General features: G+C 37.6%; 1 protein-coding gene across 1 annotated transcript; it reads right to left on the reverse strand.

The window, feature by feature from the left end:
* Window positions 1–210: 210 nt before the first annotated feature.
* On the reverse strand, window positions 211–24532 carry LOC131150679 (mitochondrial intermembrane space import and assembly protein 40 homolog). Its single transcript, XM_058101544.1, has 5 exons — window positions 24264–24532; window positions 13964–14178; window positions 1515–1546; window positions 1290–1415; window positions 211–739 (listed from the first exon to the last, which is right to left on the reverse strand). Exons 2-5 carry the CDS (start codon window positions 14070–14072, stop codon window positions 557–559), a joined length of 450 nt encoding a protein of 149 aa, XP_057957527.1. The 5' UTR covers window positions 14073–14178; window positions 24264–24532; the 3' UTR covers window positions 211–556.
* Between the last annotated feature and the right edge of the window lie 289 nt (window positions 24533–24821).

Below are 24821 nucleotides of genomic sequence, written 5' to 3' on the forward strand. Positions count from 1 at the left end.
GATTATAGTCTTTTGAGTATAAAAAAATAACCTCTGCATTTAATGAAACGAACGGGTAAGACTGCAAATACTGTAATGACCCTTCCCTTACCCTCGCGAAGTAGCGAGCCTTTGGCCTGGTACACCCTTGAGTCTATTTTTCAAAACAGTTTTTTTTCCTGCGCTAGAAACAAACACATGGGCAAAAGCATGAAGTAATTAGGCAGGCTCTACCAAAAAAATTTCTCATCTCATCTGGTGTTTCTGTACGTGCAACTCACAAATCGTAGTTGTAGGCAAAATACAATATGCACCAAAAGCACCGCACAAGGTACTGGGAGGCTTCTTACAGAACCACTCCTGCAGTCCTGCCTTATTTTTTTCCCCATTTCTTTCACACTGCATGCCAATCGCAATGTTAGATCGAGGAAAATGTTAGTGCACCCTGTTCTGTATCTTCCTTTATCTTCCAACAATTAAATTCTAGTCTTTTTCTTTTCAACCAAATAAGCTCCAACTTTTATAGTTCCTACCAAGACTTTTATCTTCCACATTGGAATGTAGGAAAAGTTTCAACCTAAAGCTTGGACTTGGGACTCTGCGACTCTGTGGACCATATGGGAGGGATGATTTTGTATTCCTGCTTTGGCTCTTCCTCTTTCTCGACTTCCTCATTGTCTAAAACATCCTTAGAAAATGCACCAGGGTGGGCTTTTATGCAGCTCTGCAATGCCACAAATGGATGCACGCAATCTGAACCCTAAGGAAGAAGAAAAAGAAGCAAATATTAGCAGCCCATTCGAAAATTTTAAACCAATGGTTGTCAGGGTGTGCACATGTAGCCACCAGACCAACAAAGCCTGCTCTGATGGTGGCAACAGAAAGTGCTGCTTTGTGGGTGCCTTAACCATTTGATCTACAATTTTTATACCTTTTCTGCTTTTCAGCAAGTGCTGACCAACAAGAAGATTTAACAACCAAGTTTAGATTTAATGCTAACTTTAAAAACTTCTGAAAGAGGAATAACTTGTTGGCCAATGAATAGCATATGATGGGAAAAATTATTGAAAAGAAAACTGCAGTGTCCCAGGCTTTCTTTGTTGCTGTTAAAAAATTCAGTGTCATTGCAAACTTTAAGCCCCAAGCAAGCATACAGATAAGAAATTCTTTTAGATGATCAAAGAAATTATTGAGAAGGAAAGAGACTGCAAGATCATATATATCAGAATTAAAGCCTCAATAAAAAAGGAATGGGCTTACTTGTGATAACAACATTCTACATAAAACCACTTGTTTTTAACCAAGGATACCTTTTCTTCAGCAGTGCTCTTAAGAAAACAAACGAAAGCATCTGAAAACTGGTTCCCACATGGCCCATTCCGCAAGTCAGATATGCAGGGGCATTGTAATGCCTTCTCAGCCATAACATCAAGAGACTGAAAAAAGGTATAATTCAATTTATAGTCACAGAAGAAGATTATTTTCTTTTGGTAACATGAATGTACCAAAAAAAAAAAAAAAAAAAGGACACCGACCTCATTCCCTTCATTGCCATATGCTACAGCTTCTGTAAAAGTGAAAGAATAAAAGTTTGTCAATTACAGCAGGTCTTGATCCATCTAAGAAAAGAGAAAGAAACAAGCGAAAACAAAGTCATAAAAAAGATTTCTTACAGAACCAGAATCTGCCATGAATTATAAAAAGATTTAGGCTCAATTGGATCAGACAACCAAAATGCTAAGCTTAAAGTTTATTACCATATTTAGAAATCAGATGGTTAAAGTTTAGAAGGATTGACTTAATGGCTAAGAATGAAGGACCACTATCTTGAACAAGTAAGACAAAGATTAGAACCTGTTGAGTAATTGGGTAAAATGGAATACCTAAGCTCAATGATAGGTCTCTCTCTTTATTTATAATATATGCAAGTACAACAGGAATGACCATAATACCCTTACTAACTCATGCTTATAACTAACAAAACTCTTAACACATAATAATAGTAATGCTAAAAGGCTAAATAACCATTAACACTCCCCTCAAGCTGGAACATATATATCATATGCTCCTAGCTTGTAAAAAATGAATTTCACACGAGAACCTCCCAAGCCTGTAGTGAACAAATCAGCAAGCTGAAACTCAGACTTCACATGAGTGGTTGTAAAGAGCTTCTGTACAAGTTTCTCTCAAATAAAGTGACAATCAACTTCAATGTGTTTTGTCCACTCATTGAAGACAAGATTGGAGGCAAGGAAATATGAATAACAACTTGATTATCACACATAAACTCCATAGGCTGAGAATGTGGAAAACCTAGTTCTTTCAACATGTTCTTTAGCCAAACAAGTTCACATGTAGTGTGCGCCATAGCCTTATACTCTAACTCAGCAGTCAACAAGGCAACCACAGTTTGTGTCTTACTTTTCCAAGACACCAAATTACCACCGACAAAAATACAACACTTGGTTGTGCAATCTACATTTTTATATCCTTGAATATGAGTGAGACCCTGTTCCTGATATAAGAAACCTCTCCTTGGTGCACCTTTGAGATATCTCAAAATGCGAATTACTGCATCCCAGTGACTTGTTATCGGGGAATCGAGAAACTGACTCACAGCACTTGTTGCAAAAGATATATCTAGTTGAGTGACTGTGAGAATATTCAACTTTCCAACGAGTCCCTGATACCGACTTGGTTTAGGCAAAAAAACACCCATATCTGACATTAACTTACTATTGAGATCCATAGGTGCATCAAGGATTATAACATCGACATCCCTTTTGAGTATAGGAATAGCCCAGAAAAATACATTTGATAGCACGACAATCCAACTTATCCATTCCAAGCGACAATTGATAGACAAAGGACACACTACCAAATAAACGAGGAGGACGGGAGAACAAAGGAGCCTCAGGAAAGATAACTGAATGTGGGATTTTACCACCAAGGACAGAGGATGGCATTTTATTGATAAGGAGCAAGCTGTGAGCACAACATCACTCCAAAAGACTTTGGGGACATTCATTTGATACAATAGAGTATGAGTGACTTCAAGAATATGTCTATTTTTTCACTCTGCAACTCCATTTTGTTGCACAAGAGGACTGATGGATCATACTAGAGTTAGTTATATAAGTATTGAATTGGGTACTGAAGTACTCCTTAGCATTATCACTTTGAAGTATCCTGACTGGCGTATCAAATTGAGTCTTTATTTGGAAATAGAAAGCACAAAAGACATCAAACAACTCGGAACGATCTTTCATTAAATATAACCAAGTCATCCTGGAGTAGTCATCAAAAAATGTAACAAACTATTGAAACCCCAACTTTGGCGTCACACAACTAGGACCCCAAATATCAGAATGGACAAGCATGAAAGAACTAACCACCTGTTTGTCGATCCAAGGAGCAAAGGGAACACGATGATGCTTGCCCAATGCCCAATTGACCGGACTCACACTCAAGATTCGACATAGAACTCAATATAGGAACTAGATGTTTCAACTTGTCCAAGGACAGATGACCAAGGCAAAATGGATTTGAAGTGGTGTAGCTGTCACTGTGCAGGCAATGGGTGGAGAAGGCAACTCAAAGTAGTAAAGTCCACGAGCCTCACGTCCTATGCCAATTGCCTTTCTTGTTTTTAGATCCTAAATAGCCACAGAATGAAGAAGGAATGTGATAGAACGATTTAGAGACTCTGTAAGCTTACTAAATGACGTAAGATTGAAAGGAAATTTAGGAATGTATCAAGCAGAAAAAAAAAAAGATACAAGGATAAGGATTTACCATTCCTATTCCCTTAACAGCAATAGAGGACTCGTCAGTAAGGGTAACTTTAGGGAGATTGTTAGGGTATTGAAGAACAGAAAAGAAGTTGGTTGCATCCGTTATATGGTCAGTGGCAGCAGAATTGATAACACAAGGGCTAGTAGGAAGGATATTAGATGACATGCAAACTGTAGGACTACCTTTCTGGGCAAAAGAAGCAAGGTGATAAGATGCTCGTTGAGACAATTGATACTGTAGAAACCTTGAGCACTCCTTGGATATAGTCACAAGACACAGTTCACTCAAACAAGTGACTAACGAAGTAATCATACTTTTGGGATTTGCAAACGCCATCCCAACATTCACAAACTCAGACCAATGATCATAAGATTAATTGCTGTAACAATCCAAACAACCACGAACAAGGTGACCCACCATGAACAAGCCACAGATAAATCAGTACAAGGCTGCCATGACACCAAGAAACTCACACGCGGCCCCAAGAAAGCAACGCTCTGCACTGGAACAATTAGAGAGGTAAACCACCAAAACTACCCTGAACAAATCACCAACAACCTCAGATGCAGCCCCAAAAAAGCAACACTGCCACAGCCTCACACACACACACACACACAAAAATAAAAATAAAAAATAAAAAATAAAAAAAATAAAAAGCTTATGAGCACTGCCACTACCCCAAGAAGGTGACCAATGACTGTTACTAACACCGAACAACAACTAACGAATTACCACAAGTGCATTGTCACAACAAAGATTGGATCTTGGAGCAAAAACACATGCCCAACAGCTTGATATTTTGGTATATGGAAGGAATTAGAATAGTGAATAAAAAAACACAGCAAATCCCACTGTTTCAGACCCAATGAACTCAATAAACATTGATAAACAGCTTCATGAAGCATCAAACAACCATTCCTTGGGTGCCGCACAGCCACGGATGAGGTGAACAACTTACTGAGGATATAGCACTGCCACAGCCTCACAACTGAACATATAAAATGTTGCCACGGCTCCAAAAAACTCACAAAGAAGCCTCCACAAGCCTTGAACAGACATTAACAGAATGCCGCGAGTGCATAGTTGGAAAAGGTTGAATTTTTTAGCCAAAAAAACTGACTGAAAATTCACTCACGTGCTGGCGCATGGGGTTTGCCTTTCCGGCATTTGGTCAGCACATGGGGGGTCCTCCGGCGATGGGATTTTGTGGTGTGAGTCATCGGGGGGAGGGGGTCTGTTTATGGGTGTATGGTTGGTTTTGTAAAATAATATGGGATGGAGGTGAATCTAGGAAGGACAGCAGGAATGGTGTTTTCCGGCAACAGCTGAGGAGAGTAGGGTTTAGTTTGGATCACGCTCTGATACCATGTTGAGTAAATGGGTAAATGGAAGGCCTAAACTCAATGACAAGTCTCTCTCTCTATTTATAATATATGTAAGTACAATAGGAATGATCATAGTACCCTTACTAACTCACACTTATTACTAACAAAACTCTAACACATAATAATAATAATGCTAAAAGACTAAATGACCATTGATAGAACCATTTGTTGTAGATAATACACCTCATGAATTCTTTTGAATCTACAAGAAAAATTGAATGAACATTCAATAAAAAAACATTCAGCCTATCATTTCATATTATGAGGCTTTAAAAAAGGGTTCTTTCTCAATTTTTTTAAAAATATTTGGAGGCTTTGCTTAGGGGCTGTTTGGTAATGTTGCCAGTTTCTATTTCTGTTTTTATTCTCAAAAAAATAAAATTAACAAAAAAAATGTATCATTAGATGTTTTCATTTACCAAAAAAGAAAAATGTTGCAAAACACTGGCAACATTTTCAAAAAATTGAGCAGGAAAATGAAAATGTCCCAATGACTTCGTTAATTTCAAAAACATGAGAAGATGCACAGAGTTGCTACTCCCTGTCTTATCCATGGTCTTAAATTTCCACGAAACTATCGAAATTTCTGTCGAAGTTTCCGATTTCCGTCACCTTCGAAATCGAAATGGCAATCGATTTCTGTCTTGCATAATTTCCGTCAAAATCTCAACGAATCATCCGAAATTTATCGAAACCTCGAAATTTTAGCCAAATTTGTCAAAATTTATCGAAACCTCGAGAGTGAAGTGAAATTTATTTTTTAATTTATTTTATTGAAACAAAAGGTTATCACAAGTGCTTTTGAAATTATATGAAAAAATAAAATTATAGTAATATTTTATTTAACCATTCATGTCTAAATTATCAATATTTGTATAATAAATAATATTTAAATGATTTATGAATTTCATTTGCATTAAATGAATATGTTTAATGTACATTATCTTACAAACATGTTTGATACACATACTATTTTACAACTTTTCCACCTCATACAAAACATAGATGTATTTAATTTGTAATATATTAGTCTTAAAACTTATATTTTTATGTTTGTTAACCATTTCTAAAGTTTCACAAAGAATTCCATGCTTTACTACTAGTTTCTGTTATTTTTTCAAATCGAAATCGAAATCGAAATTTCCGTCGATATTTCCATACTTTTGGAGCTTCGAAATTTGAGTCGAAATCGAAATTTAAGACCTTGGTCTTATCCTACTCCAAACCCAATTTTGAAACCTGGGTCCTTCATTTTAGCCTTTCTTACTTTTATTTTTTTTATTTTTTTAAGAAAAGAAGAGAATTTTGTAAGAAAAGAGAGAATATGCAAAGGAGAATAAGAGATCCTCAAATGAAATAAATCATTTCCTTCTTTTATTTATTTTTCTTCTCCCTTTTTTGCATTCCTCCCTCCCCCTTGAGCAGTGTTCTAATTGAAATGTGAACACAGGACAACAGGTACACCCTTCTCCTAGGTGCAGCAATAGTCCTTTTTATTATTATCATTCGCCCTCTCTTGCTCTCAACCATCTCCATGGGGATGAAACAGTGAAATTGTCACCCATGTTTCATTTTGAGGACCAAACATATTTCTTTTAGTTTCTGTTTTCAGAAAAATTCTAAAAAGGTGACATCACCAAACATATATCTGCTTCCACAACTGCAAAAATAAAACAAATGAAATTAAAAGTTGTTCAATTGTTGAAATCTTTATTAAATGAATGACCTCACTTGAAGATAGGTCTCTCCCTCTATTTATAATACAAATCAAATACATACTAATGACAATAACACCCTTACTAACTCTCACTAATTAACATACCAACACACTTAATAATAATAATAATACTAGAAGACATAAATAACCTCCAACACTCCCCCTCAAGCTAGAGCATAAATGTCATATGCTCCTAGCTTGTTACAAGGTTAACAAATCATCAAGCTGCATATCAGACTTCACATAAGCCGTAGTAATAAGCTTCTGCACAAGTTTTTCCCGAACAAAGTGGCAATGAACTTCAACGTGCTTCATCCGCTCATGAAAGATCGGGTTGGAGGCAATATGAAGAGCAGCTTGATTATCACACATCAACTTTATAGGCAAATAATTTGAAAAACCCAATTCTTCCAACATGTTCTTCAACCACACAAGTTCATGAGTACAAATATAGCTTTATATTCTGATTCAGCACTTGACCTGGCCACCACAATTTGTCTCTTACTCTTCCAAGAAACCAAATTACCACCAACCAAAACATAGTACCCTATTGGGGATCTCCAGTTAGAAGGTGACCCAACCCAATCTGCATTTGTATATCCATGGATATAAGTGTGACCCTAATCACAATATAAAAGACCTCTCCCAAGTGTACCTTTTGAGATATCTCAAGATGTGAATTACTGCATCCCAATGACTTGTTCTTAGAGAATCTAGAAATTGACTCACAACAGTTGTTGTAAAAGATCTATTCGGCCTAAGTGACTATGAGATAAGTCAACTTTCCAACAAGTCTCCGATATTTGTCCAGGATTAGGTAGCAAATCACCCATATCCAATACTAACTTGCTGTTAGGATTCGTGGGTGTATCAACCAGTTTAGATCCTGACAATATAGTTTCATCCAACAGATCAAGAACATACTTCCTCTGTGACAAAACAGTCTCCATACAAGATCCAGATACTTTTATACCCAAAAAGTATTTCAATAGTCCCAAATCTTTGGTTTGAAAGGTAGTCTGCATAATAAGTTTGAGACTCTAAATACCTTTATCATCATCACCTGTAATATCAAAATCATCCGCATAAACAATAAGAAGGACCCTACCAATGAAGTACGACGACAAAACACAGAATGATCCATTGCACACCGTCGAAGACCAAACTCAAGTACTATAGCACTGAAACCGCCAAACCATGCTCTGGGAGACTGTTTTAAACCATATAGTGCCTTTTTTAGCCGAAACACTAAGCTTAACTCCCCTTGAGCAACAAACTGAGGTGATTGCTCCATATAGATCTCTTCCTCAAGGTCACCATGCAAGAAGACATTCTTCACATCTAACTAATGCAGAGGCTAGTGACAAGTAGTAGCCAAGGAGATGAACATGCATACTAATGTAAGTTTGGAAACTGAAGAAAAGGAGTCAGAATAATCCAAACCATACACCTGAATATATCCCTTAGACAAGAGGCATTTAGACGAACCACGAAACCATCAAGGTTAACTTTCGCAATGCATACCTACCAACAACCAACCATAGACTTGTCAAAAGGAAGAGATACCAAGTCCCACGTGCCATTGTCCTGTAAAGCATTCATCTCTTCAACCATAGCATTCCTGCACCTAAAGTGGGCTAAGGCTTTTGAAACAAATTTAAGAAGGGTAGTAGATGATATAGCAATAACAAAACAATAATAAAAGGGTGATAAGAAGTTATAACAAACATAGTTGGAAAAGGAATGTTGAGTACATGTGCGTTTAACCTTTCGAATAGCAATGGGAGGATCGACATCATGGGAAATATGATCATCATACGAGCAAATTAAATGTGTGGTAGTAGAAGCTAGAGGGGACTCTCTTCCTTGGAGTCTTTGTCATGAATACACCTACAAATTAAGATGATCAAGACAATGAGAAGGACTCGAACCACATGAAGACTCGGATGGTTGATTGGGCAAGGACAGCAAAGTAGAATCTAGAAAATTAGGCAAAGGAAGAGAATCATTGAGCTCAGAAGCACTCGGGGAGCAAGTGTAGTAAGGTGTAGACTCAAAGAAGGTGACATTGGCAAAAACAAAGAAGCAACGTAGAAGAGGATTATAACAACGATATACCTTTTGAGTATATGAGTAGCCCAAAAAGACACTTATAGCACGAGGATCCAACATATCCACCCTAGGAGTTTGTTGATGAACGACGGACATACACCCGAATATATGAGGAGGGAGAGAGAATAAAGGTGAATTAGGAAAGAGAATGGAGTAGGGAATTTTAATACTAAAAATAGAGGATGACATCCTGTTGATCAAATAGCAAGTAGAAAGTACAACATCACTCCAAAAAAAAAACACTATAGGTACATGCATTTGATAAATTAAGGTGCAAGTCATTTCAAGGATGTCTATTTTTCCTCTCTGAGACCCCATTTTGTTGAGGAGTGTAGGCACATGATGATTGATGGACAATACCAAACTAAGTCATATAAGTAATGAATTATGAACTAAAATACTCTTCAGCATTATCACTTCAAAGTAATTGAACTGGCAAACCAAATTGAATCTTTATTTCAAAACCAAAGGCACAGAAATATATGAAAAAACTCAAAACGATCTTTTATTAAATATAGCCAAGTCAGTCTTGAATAATCATCCACAAAGGTTACAAAATACTAGAAACCCAACTTGAACACAACTCTACTAAGACCCCAAACATCAGAATCAAAACTAGACATAGAACACAAATTAGGAACAAGACATTTTAAACTTTTCTAGTGAAGGATGACCAAGACGATAATAAATTTGGAGAGGTGTGGCAGTAGAAGTGTCAGAGGTAGAACGAGATAGTGACTCAAAGTTATAAAGTCCACCAACTTCACACCCTCCGCCAATCGTCTTCCCCTTCTCCAAATCCTAAATAACCACAGAATCAGGGAAGAATGTTATTGAACAATTCATGGATTTAGTAATCTTGCTAATGAACATAAGATTAAAAGGAAATTTGGGAATATACCAAACTGAAGGAGAAATAAAAGAAGTGGGATTTACAGTCCCAGCTCCCTTGACTGCATTGATGGATCCATCAACAAGAGTAGCACAAGGTAAATTGGTAGGATATTGCAGAGTGAAGAAGAAATTAGGTATACCTGTGATATGATTAGCAACAAAATAGCCTATGACCCAAGGACTAGGACGAGAAGTACTAGATGACAAACTTACTATGGGATTACCTATTTGGGCAAGAGATACAATAGGAAAAAAAGCTTGTTGTGACTCTTGATACTGCTGGAACTTGGAATACCCTTCCTCTTACATGGATATAGTATGTTGCCCCCACTTGGCCCCAAAGGTGTGGAGTTGATGGTGGCTACATTGGCCATCCCAAATTGTGTGAAGTCGGTGGTGGCTGCATTGGCAACACATGAAAGTCTACCGTGGAGATCCCAACATTGCTCAACAGTATGATTACTTCTTCCACAATGAATGCACACACGAGAAGTGCCTTTACCTTGTCCATCTCTACCACCATGACCACTCGAACCACCTCGATAACTTTTGTTGTTGTTTGGTAGAGAATTAGAATCACTCTGTGTAGCAAAGGTTGTCCTCTAAGAGTCAAATGCAAGAGCAAGAGAATGTGTGCTAAAGGAAGCACAAAGGAGATGAGAAAAAACATCGGCAAATGATAGAAACTCTACACTACTAAGTAGTCGGGTCTCAAGCCTGCTAGAACCCAAAGAACTATCATCTGCTCCCTCTGCTTCTGCATCTCACGAATGTCGGTGATTATAGGTTGCATGACATTAAGCTCCTCATGAATATGCTTCATCTCTCCCAAATAATCTGCAATGCTCCTATCTCCATGTTGTAACTAAAAGTACTCCTAGGATAAATCATACAAACGTGTAATGTTACTAGAGTATAGAATCTTAGCATAATCCTAAATATCCTTGCACGTATCTAGATGCATACACATCCGTGCAATTTGTGGCTCCATCAAAATCCACAAGAGGGAAACAATCAAGGCATCTTCTTGAATCCACATTTCTTTCTTTTCTCATCAAAAGGATCAGATTGGAGCAAGTGGTTAGATTTTCCTAATCCTGCTAAATAAAACCGAACAACTTCAGACCATTGAACACAATTCTTTCCATCCAACTTTTAAGTCGTCATTTGTGGCAGCGATGAAAGAAACATATTTTTGGGATTCAAAGACTCCATACCAACACTCACAAACATGCAGCCACACCAATGTCAAACAAGAAGAATAATCAAAACTAATTGGAAGAATCACAAAATATGTGAAGCACCGACACAACCATGGGTGAGGTGAACGACTTACCAACAGAGATAGCACTGCCACAGCCTCACAATCTTAACTTGCGAACACTGCCACTGCTCCATGAAACTCACAAAGAAGCCTTTACAAGCACCGAACAAAAACTAATAGATTACCATGAGTGCATGATCGAAAAAGGTTGGATCTTTTGACAAAAAACATGTCCAACAACTAGATAGTATTGTCTAGAGAGGGAATTAGAACATGTTAGAGGAAAAAAATAAAGCAAAAGAAAAAAAGTGGCCGAAAACTCTCTCACACACCGGTGCATGGGGTCAGCACTGTCGGCAATTGGTTGGTGCGTGGGGGCAAGTGAGGCTGTTTCTGGCGATGGGGTTCTGTGGGGGTAGGTTTCGGTGGGTTCTGTTTTTGTCTATATGGTTGGTTTTGTGAAATAATAAAGGGTGGAGGTGGATCTGAGAAGGGCAGCAACAAGAATGTGTTTTTTCGGCGACAACTGAGTATGATATGGTTTACGTTGGATCATGCTCTGATACCATGTTGAGATTTTGATTAAATGAATGACCTCACTTGAAGATAGGTCCCTCCCTTTATTTATAATACAAATCAAATACATTCTAATGACAATAATACCCTAACTAACTCTCACTAATTAACATACTAACACACTTAATAATAACAATAATACTAAAAGACATAAATAACCTCTAATAGAAGTATGTGGAAACAAAAAGATGAAATAAGAAATGTAACCAAACAGATCCTTAGGGCCCATTTGGTTAAGGTTTCGGGTACTATTTTCTGCTTCTAGAAACGCGGGATACAAAGAATAGAAAATTTTCAAATTTTCGAAAATTGTTTCATGAAAATTATCCAAAAATACACCTAAAAATTACAGATTTTCAGGAACAATTTTAAGGTGTTTCCTGCGCTTCCAAACATAGTTATTTTGATACAATGAAAACACGAGGTAGGGGGTATAAGTATAACCCACTTTTCTATAATAATAATAACAATAGTAATAATAATTATAATAATAATTACTATTAGTAATTATTATTATTATTATTTCATTAACAAATCGTCACTTGGATCATCCTTAAACAAAAGCAATTCATTCAATTTTTTTCATTTCTGGAAACAATTTCGTAAACAACTAACCGAATGCATTTTTGAACATTAAAAGTATATAATACAATCCATTGTTTTCATTTAAAAAGACAAGAAAATGAAAACTCACCCTAAACTCGTCTCCCCCCGCCCCATGAATCTACGCTTGCACAATTTTTCAATGAAATATCTAAGTATGAACAGAAAAATGTTAAGGGATTCACTAAAAAATGGTTCTTCATTGGACGCCATTGCTCAAATGGGAGCAATCTCACTAAGAATAGAGCTAGTTGTGAGTAGGGAGGGATGACCCACCTTACAAATCCCCATTTTTTGAAATCCGCGAAAAAAATGTTGAGAAAAATGGCCAAGATAGTAATATAGTAATTGCTAAAAGCATATATCAAGAGTGAGACCGAGCAGGTGTGTGGGTGGGTGTAAGTGAGTCAAGCTTACTTGCAAGCTACTTAGACTTGGCTCACTTTACTTGCGAGCTACTCAAACTCAACCCACTTTCTAACTCGACTCTTGAGTATCTTAATGAGTTGAGTTTAAGCTACATATACTACTCATGAGCCTAATCAAGCCTCTTAATTTTAATATTTTAATATTATATAAGTCATATGACATATATTTTATACATATATTAAATATTATATATACAATATATATTTTATACATGTATTTAATAATAATTTATAATCAAATTGAGCTTCATCAAGTTGAACACATGTTTTGAGAACTTGCAGCCAAATCGAATTTGAGTTTAACAAATTTTGAGATCAACAGAGCTCAAGTCGAGTTTCGAGCTGAACATTTTCGAGTCGAGTCGATTCGAGTTCGAGTATCCCATTATGTCGACTTGACTTGACTCAAATACACCCCTAAGTGAGACAAGATGAGAAAAATACTGCTCCAAGTAAGCTGATATATAATAGTCATGCATCTTAGATTGCATAGAGTCAAATGTGAGATTTAAAACATCCCTCATTCAAATAAAAAATTGTAACTCATTTAACATTGCCTTCTCATTGATCAACAAACTCTCAAAATGCAAAATCATTCACGCTTTTAACATGATGTAGGGTATGTCTACTCCCAATTGTAATGGCCTTAAGAATATACCAATAAATGAAAATACCAATTTGTCATTTTAACCTAACTGGGGAACTAACTATTCACTTAGCTTCTAACCTAATGAAGTGCATGTCTAATCCCAATTGATGGACTATAAAATAATTAAAAATCATCAATTTGGTCTTTTTACCTAACTGGGGAACTGACTAAAGTATGCTCCAACCTCAAATTCCCCACTAGCTGAAAGTGCACTCTCAAACATCCAATCCAATTCTTTTGTTTCTTTTCAATGAACAGTAAAGAAAGCTCAAAAAGATAAACTAGTATTAAGATACCTTCTCATGCCCCAGAAATAATTTATTTACATTTATATTTCTCAAATCCACTGTTGGCTTTTGAGGAAACTAAGAAGAAAATAACATTCCTAATCTCATCCTTTAAGCCATTTTTAGTTTCTGTTCCATCAGTTCCAAATCAGTTCACGAGCTGAGAACTCAAATCCTTTTCTTTCTAATTTTTTCTTAGCAACCAAAGCATAGGAAAGAAAGTGCCAAAATTGTATTTATTTCAATGAAAGCTCTATGGGTGTGAAAGAGAGACCTGCAATAAGAGATTCCATGGTAGATGGTTGAGAATTGTGACTCAGAGATGATGAGGATTCCTGCTGGGCTTGATTTGCAGCAGCAACATCACTTTGAACTTGACCCATCTTGAAATCAGCTCACCAGGGCTCGTGTTCTAGCTTCTTTCCAGATAAGAGACAGGTAAATGAATGAGTGAGGAAGCAGCAGCTATGATTTCTAATTTGCCAGGACCTGAGACACAATCACACCATTGCTACTGCATTTAGTAGGAGGGAAATATTAGGAGAGGCAAACACGTATTTAACATGGTGGAAGAGGAAGGGGGAAAAGTCCATATGCAGTGGTGCAGTCTTTAAAGGCTCTCGTTTCGTATTTTAGAATTTCCGTAAACCTTTGATCACTTAAATAACAACAATTGAACACACATTCAGCAAATACAAATAAACATAGAATGCTTATTGGCAGTTCACAGATTCACATCAGACGCAGCATGTCAGCATTTCTGCAGAGAATGCAAAGCATGCCATGAAAAAGAAAATTAACCAACTTATAGAGCCAAAAGTGATGAGGATGACTTTTTTATTAAAAAAAAAAATTTAAATATCTTTTAGACTTTATAAAACACTAAAATTTTCAAGTTTCATCTAAAAATTAGAGTCACATTTTTATTTTCCCAAAGATGAAGAGAGAGTTGCAATTTTGTTTCCCAAATTGAAAAGTGGTTTTTGACTTTGAAAGTTGATATTTGATTTGTATTTAAACAATCAAAAATTGGGCATGACCCTAATTGAATTTAAATCCTTAACAGCCAATCATTTATTTTGGCTTGAGGAAACATAAATATAATATCTTTAAACAACAAGTAGATAAAGAATCTAAAAAGAAACACCAGATCTGAGGTAAGAGAGATGTTGCCCTACTTCACAGAAGTCAAACAAACAAGGCAAAGTGCCCTTACTCCCAGTACATGCATTAGAAAATTGGAAATGATCCTAATTAAATATAAATCCATAAAGCCAATCAAAAGTTAAGAAAATAAAATATAATCTCTTTGAACAACAATTACATAAAAAATGGAAATGGAAACACCATATCTTAGTTGAGAGAGTTGTGGCCCTGCTTCACAAAAGTCTAAAACACGAGGCGAAGTACTTGTACTCCATGCATAAGAATGCCATTTGAATCTTGAGTGAAAATTCTAATGACTAAAAATGCATAACAATTAAAAGAACCACGTTCTTCATACAACCACACTAAAACAAACCCATACAACAACAATAAAACAACAAACCATGCCTTAAAAGGAAAAATTGCACACAATCTCAAAATAAAATTTCCACTTATCATTCTCAAAAGAAGATGAACATCATTTATACACACAAAAAAGGGGAAAATTAAATTGGAAAACATAAGTCATTCCAATACCACAATAGCTCCCAACTCTGTGACCTTCACAACCTCCTCTTTGTGACCCATTGTTCGCCCAAGGGTGACTCAAGTGGTGAACTCAAGACTCTCCTAGTTAAAATGTCAAGGTTCGAGTCTAAGGAGCTACAACTTTCCATTTAAGATGATATTAACCTTCGTATTTAAGTGGAGAAGGGTAAAGGGGCAGACTCATTATCCCGATGGATTAGTTGAGTGTCCAAAGGGCCTCGAACATTATCATTTAAAAAAAAAAGAAATACAACCAGTGCTCTCTCTACCAAGTTCTTAGCTTCCTTGACTCCCAAATTAGTAAATGTCTTAAAAGCCCCGACTTCGTCAATAACCTTGACCTTTTTCTGTCATATCAACCTTCTCAAGCTTCATATCAAAGGCAGTCTTCTCAACTGCTTTGAGTATGTGGCTCTAGGTCCAGGTGAAGACGATGCAAAACAGATGGGCCAAGCCTCCATATCATTGGGCCATAGATCAAGTTTAAGAGAGAAGAGAATGAAGCGATCATATCATATCTCTTGTTCTTGATGAAGTTGAGAAGCTTGTTGGCAATCCTCTCATTCTTTTGGGATCAAGTCTTAGGGGCGGCAGTGAATGAGCAGAGATTGAGAGAGGAGGCTCTTAAAATGAAGGAAATGAAGGATTTGGAGAGGATTTTGTTAGTGGATGACATTTTTTTTCTGAGATTAAACAATGTTAGTACACTGCTTTTGCAGAATGTGAGATACAAGTGAGTGTCCCTAGGGTTCTAGTCTATAAAGCAATGATCCATGCCTGTGGCTTCAAGAAATGTCGCAGGCCTGCTGGTCCCTCACACCTTCATCTGCTTTCTCTCTCTTCAGCCTGGAGACTACAAAAAAGAGTAATAAAAAGAAAAAATGTTACTTGGCAATCAGCTATTTGGTTCAAGCATAGCATCCCTAGGCATTCATTTATTTGCTGGCAGGCAGTTTGGATAGACTCATAACACTTGACGTGATTCATTCCCAAAGTGGGACTTGTTCTTACATTTGTCCTCTCTGCAAAGAAGCCCCTGAATGCAGAAATCAACTCCTCTTTGAATGCTTGGTCTTGAGGGAAGTTTATATTAAAGCAGCTAGTCTTTTAGGCTTCCCGAGATCTCCTCCTATGTGGACGGAGGAAATTCACTGGATCTCTACTCTGGGGAAACATACTGCAGTAACTATCCATAAACTGATTTGGTGTTTTCCATCTACCATAGGCGATGTCGTAATGCTTCGATGTTTGAGGATTCTACTTTTGTTGTTGATTCTATTGTTCATGGGTTATTTTTTATACCAAGGCTGGGCGCTCTTTATTTTCAGCCTTCAACATATATTTCTTTTCTTGACTTCCTCTACGCCATTGCCTTTCCTTGTACTTTCTCTCTTTTGATTAACATATTGACTTACTGATGTAGAACATGAAGCAACACCTTGGGAGGATCCATGTTGGAGACTACGTAAGAAGAATTGGATTGATAATTGTTGGGTTTAATTAGTAGTTTACTATTTGTTAAGTTTAATAAGATAATATTATGTGTATTTTGGGGCTTGTTTGTTGTAATTGTGTATTTTAGGGGTATGTTTGTAATGCAATTTAGTTTTAGGGGTATGTGTGTAATTTCATGTGTTTAGAGGCTTTCTTATAAATAGTGTGTGAAAGCCATGATGTAGGCAGTTGTTGATGAATTTGAATTGAAGTGAACGTGAGTCCCCCCTGGAATCTCTCCTCTGCTCCCTTTCCCTTCGTCTCTTCTAATTTCTCCATGACTGTAGAACCTTGATGCTACCCCTGCATCATTTGGTATTAGAGCCCAACCACAATCTCTTTCTTCCATTTCAATTCCCCCATCTTTTCCTTTCAATCTACTTCTCCCCCCTATTCTCCTCTTCATCCTCTCCCCACTGTTCTGTAATTTTTATCTCCCTCTGCTGCTGCTTCTTCTTCTTTCTTCTCTTCTTGTTCTCTAGCTTTCTGTCTTCTCACTCTCTATTCTGTATTAATCCTCCCCTTTTCTCTGTTCTGTCTTTCCCCCTTCTTCTTCTTATTCTTCCTATTCTCTCCATTAATCCTTCCCTCTTGGTTAGTTTCTCATCCCATCATTTCTGTATGAATATATATATATATACCGAAAGGCAATTTCTGGACTTCTTGTGAAATTCCAATGTCCCCATTTCTTCAAACACCACTCTCCCGCCACCATCCTGCAACACCACCCACACAATCAAAGGCAGAACACCCTGACGCCCCTTCCCCTATAATTTCATCGCCTTCCGATCACTGGATCAGGCTTATGCGCCAGCCAAAAGGATTCCAGTCATCGGCCCCCTTGAATACCTTACTTTTGGTGATTCTCTTAAGACACTGCCACCACCAATAAACTACTCATCCCCTGATCTCCCCTCGACCAAAGTTTCATCGCCAGAGGTGCCTCATTGGCAGTGCACACGCCCCACGTGCCGGCGACCTGTGACTGGAAAACTTCCACGGTTTTCTTTCTACAATTTCCAATCTCACTAAAAATTGCTTCAGCCATGAGATTTGGGATTTTCTCCACGATATTTTGATTGTATATTGCAAGTGCGATAATTTGGGAAAAAACCCTAGGAAGTGTCACTACATCATTAAAAATCAAGTTTCGCTGTTTTAGTTTGTGAGTTACCTAGGGAGGATCCATGTTGGAGACTACTTAAGAAGAATTTAGATTGATAATTGTTGGGTTTAAGTAGCAATTTACTAGGTGTTTAGTTTAGTTAAGATAATATTATGTGCATTTGACGCTTGTTTTTAGAGGCTTTCTTATAAATAGTGTGTGAAAGCCATGATGTAGGCAGTTGTTGATGAATTTGAATTGAAGTGAACATGAGTTCCCCCCTGGTATCTCTTCTCTCCTGCATTCCCCTTCCTTCCTCTGTTCTAATTTCTCCATGGCTGCAGAACCTTGATGCTGCCCCTGCATCACTTAATTTCTTCAAAAAGAAAAAAATTCAATTCACAAGTAAAAGTGTCATACAATTTTATGAATACAGATTTCATAAAAGTTATATAATCATATGCAAGAGTAACTCAATTGGGCAAATTCAATGACCAATATGGCCTATGTAGTCATGAGTCAAGCTTGTTCAGGGCATTATGCTTGCCTATGACTGCTTGTTTTCTGTGCATGGGATGGGCTACCATCATGTAAATACTAGTATAGATTTTATTCCTTTAAAGGTATTTATGTCCTAGTGTAAAAATGGGAGTATGACTCCTCGAATTGTTTGATGTTTCCTAGTACCAAAGCTAAAATAGCATATAAAGCTCTTTAAAGGGAGGGTGAGTGTTCATCGGTCTTGTAAAACTCACTAGCTTTTGTATATGTGTTTAGCCTACTTGCTTCCCTTGCTAGACACACGTTGCTTATAGAGGTGTTTGTTAATGAAACACATTACTTCAATGTTTCCCACTTGCTCGCCATCCGCTCACATTTCATTCAACTGCTAAGTGTATTATGTTGGTAAAATACAGTAATCTTCGGTTGATTAGTTAAACAAGAGTGCTTTAACTAGTGCCGCACGACCCTTCACAAGATGTGAAATACTCGGCTTGTGAGACCTATGTAAGAGTCTCAAAATTCCATAGGGCGGAGCCTTTACAAAAGAGAGTTCACAAAATGTTTACTAAAATTTTTTTAATCAACAAAGAAATATTATCAGAAAGGAAAAAAAAAGAAAAGAAGAAGAAGCAGGCATCAAGAAGCTGCCATTCAAGTACAGCAAAACAAAAAATAACAAAACAATACAATGGTCACTGAAGAACATCCAGGAAATCAAGAATAACAAAGAAGTCCCTTGCCGGAATCCCACTATGCCAACTAGAAATCATAGAAATCTAGTTGTACTGTCCCATCAAAAGCCATTCCATTCCTTTCTTTCCAAACAGCCCGAAATATTATTAAATAAAAGAGCAAAGGGATGATAGCAAGAGCTCTCCTTTTGAACTTGTTGGAGTGGATTCCTTTCCAAGACCAAACCTCACCTCAATCAAAGCTGCAATGACCCATTTTGATTGATCATGGAAATGGCCAGAATCCACAGATTCCTGGTCCAAAAGCAGTGAAGAAGGATGTGGTCCACCAATTCCACTTCCTTGAAGAACAAAAAACAACCATTTGCGATAGAGAAGCCCCTTTTTTGAAGGTTTTCAAGGGTGAGGATCTTCCCCGAAGCAGCCTCCTAGGTGAAAAAAGCAACCTTTGAAAGGGCTGCTGTTTTCCAAATGTGCTTCCAAAGAAAATAGCTCATGCACTCCACCAAGCAGCTAAGATGATTATAGTAAGACTCGACTGTGAAGGTTCCCGCCTTGTTCAATGACCACTTTGGCTTATTGGAGACGGCCTGGCTCTGAACATTGTAAAGGCTGCTGTATAAATTTATAAGAGTATGTTAGCTGTCCTATATCTGCTGCCAGAGGAGATGTCTTTGCTCCCACTCCAGCAGCAATAAACAACTGAAGATGGAACCCTAGCTCTCGCGACCCATCCTCCCAGCCCCTAGTCTCTGAACATTCAGCCTTCGACCTCTCTCTCTGTCTCGATTCGCCAGACGTCTTATCCTTTGACATCCCTTCCAGCCTCCAGTTGCCACTCACTAAAAATTGCAGCCATACATCAGACCCTTAGCGAGATTAGCGATCCTTGTTGAAGGCTTGCAGCCTCTTCTCTCCTGAAGGTTCAAAGCCCTAGCTCCCTCGCTCTCTCTCTCTCAAGCTTGCTGCTTCCCATCCTTCATACATCTTCAAGCTTGGCGGCTGTTGAAATCTCCTCTCAAAGGCCAATAATGACAGGAAAGGAGGAACTCTCAAAGGCTCTCCATGCTTCTTAGCCGCAACTCTAGCAGTGTTAAATCTAAGGACACGTGATGGTTCTCTTTCTCTCACGAAGGGCCTTGACTCACTCTCCTCACCCTCTTGATCAAGATGCTGTTAGTTATTGATGATGGGGATTTATTCAGTCCAAATCGAAGGGACATCCTTCGATTTGAGATTGGATAAAGTAGGGAAGGTTGGAGCTTTGTTCATTCTAAGAAGAATAGGCAGCGCAATCAGTGGGTTCGATTTTCTTCAACTGCAGCAAAATGGTTCTCACAAGGATTCCTATCTCTTGCTGGAAATTTAAGCAAGGGGTGTTTGTAGATCTTGGGTGGGTCTTGTTGATTATAAGACGGTGATTCATGCAATGAGGGCAGGGAAATTCCTGGAATTAGGGCACAGATGGAAAGACAATAGATATTCTTTGTCTCTGAAGGATCCAAAGGCAATGGGTGGTTTCAATTTGGGAAAGTGTTCAACGTCTTGTTAAGCTCTTTTTGTCAGGCATTGATGGAATTGATAGCAAAATGAGGAATAAGAATCAATCCTTGAGTAAAATAGTATCGGGAAAAACTGGTGTTGATGGAGTTCCTTCAATTCCAATGAGGCATAAGAATCAATCCTTGAGTCCAATAGTATCAGGAAAAACTGATGTTGATGGAGTTCCTTCAATTCCTAAGATTAGTACTTGCTCATTTCCTAATGATGGAGCTTGCTCAATCCCTAAGGATGTGCTGGAGGTGGTGTGTGTTTGGTGTGGTGGGAAGATGCTAAGGGAGACACTGCAGACAGTTCAGCACAATCAATCAACGTTGCTAAGGGAGAACATTAAAGCAGAGGAGGATAGTCCAGAGGTGGCTAGGGTGTTCTGCATGAACAATGGGATGATGAAGTTCAGGTGGGCTGGGCCTATGTCTTTGATGATTAATTTAGACATGGGTCAGCTGTTTGAAAGCAATAATTTTAAAATTTCTGATTGGCCTGTTGGTTAAGGAGTCTCGAGCAGAATTTTGATTCTATAATGTGCCAGATTAAAAGAGGAGCAAATGCAGCAGGGTAGATCGAGTTGAGCCAATCGGAAGGGCAGGCCCAAAATTCAGGTTTCCAGTAAAAAAGAATGCCCTCTTATGAAAACTTGTGAGGCTGTGGGAATTAATATCTCCTCAGAACAGAAAGAAGACGTGTGCAATCCAGCACTTAAATCATCTTCAAACAAGATATATGGTGGTCAAGAGGAGAGAAGCAGTTGCTCTGAAAATAAAAAAGAAAGGGAGGCCGAATCAGATAGGTGGCTTGCTAAAAAATCCACAAATTTTCTAGAGGGTGGTGCATCTCCTATTGTAAAGAAGAATGAGTGAGTCAATGATAGTAGGCAGGCTTCTAGGATTGAGTTTGGGGGATCTTCTTTGAAGAATTTTAATTCTTGTGGAGTCGAAAATCAAGATGAAATTGTTGGTTCAGAAGGAAATTCAGATGATAAGGGAGTCAATTTAGATAATCTGAGTCGAAAGGTTTACGCTTGCCGTAAGGAAGTACAATTGAGTTTTGGAAAGAGGAAGTATTTTGAAGATAATCAGGATTCATCTAGTGGCAAAGAAAAAACCAAAAAAAAAAAATCAAAAAATCTTAGAAGAGATTCTAAAGGTGTTTTAAGTATAGTGGAGGAGCCATATGTTGAGAGGGTTAATACAAGGATAGTAAGAGATGGGGGGGATGTTTCAGAGGACAATAGTGTATGTAGCAATGAGTTTGAATGTGACAAGGGTTTACTTTTGGATCAAATTCAGGAGCAACAAGGATTTTTTTTTTTCTGACTATTCTAATGACTGTCTTGGGTATTTATCTTATGTGTCGCCCTTGGCTCTCATGTTGTCTGATCATGAAGGAAATGAAGTTAGGCTTGATGGTGGTAAATCTAAGGTGAAGAAGGGTTATAGGGAATTAGCGAATTTGAAGTGTTTGGTGAACTATGATGGGAAGGGATTAAAGAGGGGCCTTCTTGGATAAGTTCAGCTTTTCAATTTTTTTTTATAATTTTTTTTACTATTTTCATTCTTTTCTATTTGCTCTTTGCTTTTGTTTCCCTTTTCTTTTAGAGGAGTTAGTATCCTCACTCTGATTGTACATTCTCTTTCTTAATATATCTTCTTTTATTATCCAAAAAAAAATTATAAGAGTAGCAATCTCCCAATCAAAGACATTCCTCGTCAAGGGAACATTCCAAGCAGTCCCATGAGTTAAGCACTCCCACTATTGGCAAATGACAACATCTTTATCACAAGCAAGCCTATAAATAGATGGGATTGAAGCTCTAAGCTAGGAGCCACCAGATCAAATGTCATGCCCAAAAAACACATCCTTCCCATTTCCCACGCTCAAATGAATGTGAGAAAAGAAGTTCCCCCATCCTCTTCCTGATGAACTTCCAGACACTTGTAACATAGCCTTCGGTTGCTCTTTGAAGGCCCAACAGTTGTGATGAAGGCCCTATTTAGTAGCAACAAGTTCCCGCTAGAAGTAAACTTTCTTAGACATGAACCTCAAAAGCCACTTCTCCAAGAGAGCCTTGTTAAAAGTAAGAAGGGAACTAAGGCAAGCCCCTTACAAGTTTATTAAAACTTGTAAATGCATGAAATTATTGATTTGCCCTAGATTGTGAATTTGACAAGAATCAAACTTCTATACGCACAATTATAAATTAATTATTATTAATATTATATTTGCACTTTTGCAAGAGGTAAAAATTGGCAATGTGAGTATCCATTAGCCACAGAAGCACATGGTGGGCTCTCTACCAATCCTAGCTCTAGGATGTTCTAGAGAATCTTGGCTTGGTGGGTCATAATCATGGTATGTTAAGGCGAGTCTTGACCTTAGCCTTTTCCTAGGCTGCTTTGCACCCACTATGTTTCATTTGTGACACGTGTTTTCGTTTTCTCTCGTCCTAACCATCTATCATGACCTACCCAATAATTTATCACTTTCTCATCGGTTAAGATGCGAGGGACGTTCCCTTTTTGGAGGATAATATCACACACCCTTTTACTTTTTTCTTAGAAATATTCTCAATTATTCCTTAGTAGGATCTTTTTTACATTGAAGCAATCGGACTCTCTCTCTCCCCCCAACCCCCTGACTGTGCATTCAAACTAGTGCAACACCTTTTCCTGCCACTATCCATGCTTAAATTTCTTAGGAATTGTTTGGTTCTCCTCTATAGGCCCCTCCCAAACATCTATTACTTGTGTGCAACAAAAGCTCTCCTCCCCTTTCAAGAATCCTCTCCACAGACCAAAATAGGAGAAAGCTACATCACTATTATGCACTTTGAAGCTGCTTTCCTGCTGAAAATGTCCTGTAGGGGTATGTCATTCATGAGAGAGATTGAGAGAAATGCAACATATATTTTCTAGTTTTTTTTTTTTTTTTCGCAATGAACAGATATTGTCAGAAACTAAGTTTTTTTAATGTTTTGGAAATAATTAAAAATAACCAGTAGAGGTATGTCATTCATGAGAAATATTGAGAGAAATGCAAAATATATTTTAAAGGTTTTTTGCAATGAAGAGATATCGTCAGAAACTAAGTTTTTTAATGTTTTGGAAATACTCAAAAATAATGGGAGCCCGGAATATTCATTTCATATTCTGATGGGGAAAACATTGATGTTCTGAAGTTTGTAAATGAACTCAGGTTTGAGGGCTTATGAGGATGGGATATTTAGCTGCTGCATAATATGTTTGAAGATCATATGGTAAAATGCCACTGTTAATTGGATTCTACTTATCAACATTCATACCACATTCGAGCAAATTCCACAATAAAAGGAAACAATAGCGCTGAAATGAAGAAAAAAAAGAAAAAAGGATGGAACAAAAGCAACATCCATGCCGAGATGCATAATAATCCTGGGGCAACATCCAAAAATAATCCCACAGCATCAATATAGCGAAGCAGAAACCGAAACAAGACGTCTAGCAAAAATGCTAGGGCATCATTTAGGGGATAAGAGAGCAGAGCACCTTGTTAGAGAAGAAAACAGAGCAACTCATCGGCAGAGAAGGGCGGTGCGCAGCAGAGATATGTTGAAGGTGGTTGTCAAGGGTTGTCGGATAAGAGAGCTGAGGTCCACGTCGGCGGCGGACGGCGCTGTGCAGAAGGACTGGAGGACAGGCCTGGGTACTGGCCAACTGGGTTCCCCGGCCGCCTGGTAGGTATTTCGTACTTTCTGACCTTCTCCAACAGTTTGGAAGGAAAAAGAAAAAGAAAATAATTAAAGAGAATAACTTACGTGGAAATATATATATATATATATATATATATATATATATATATATATATATATGTCTGTATAGGTGTGAGAAAGTATTTTCCTCGTGAAAAGGTTAATTTTATTGGACTTGATATTAAAATATTATTATGATGTAATAATTAGGGATTGTTTGGAAGGCCGTAGAAGAATTTTCAGTGGTAATGTACTTAATTGAAAAAGTGATAAAAATTATAAATGGTGTTTGGTTACCTGTAAAATAAGCGATATTTACTTTAAAATCACTTTTAAAAATATATTTTAATTATAA

Source organism: Malania oleifera, chromosome 3 (assembly GCF_029873635.1).
Source record: "Malania oleifera isolate guangnan ecotype guangnan chromosome 3, ASM2987363v1, whole genome shotgun sequence".
NCBI classification, from domain to species: domain Eukaryota; kingdom Viridiplantae; phylum Streptophyta; class Magnoliopsida; order Santalales; family Ximeniaceae; genus Malania; species Malania oleifera.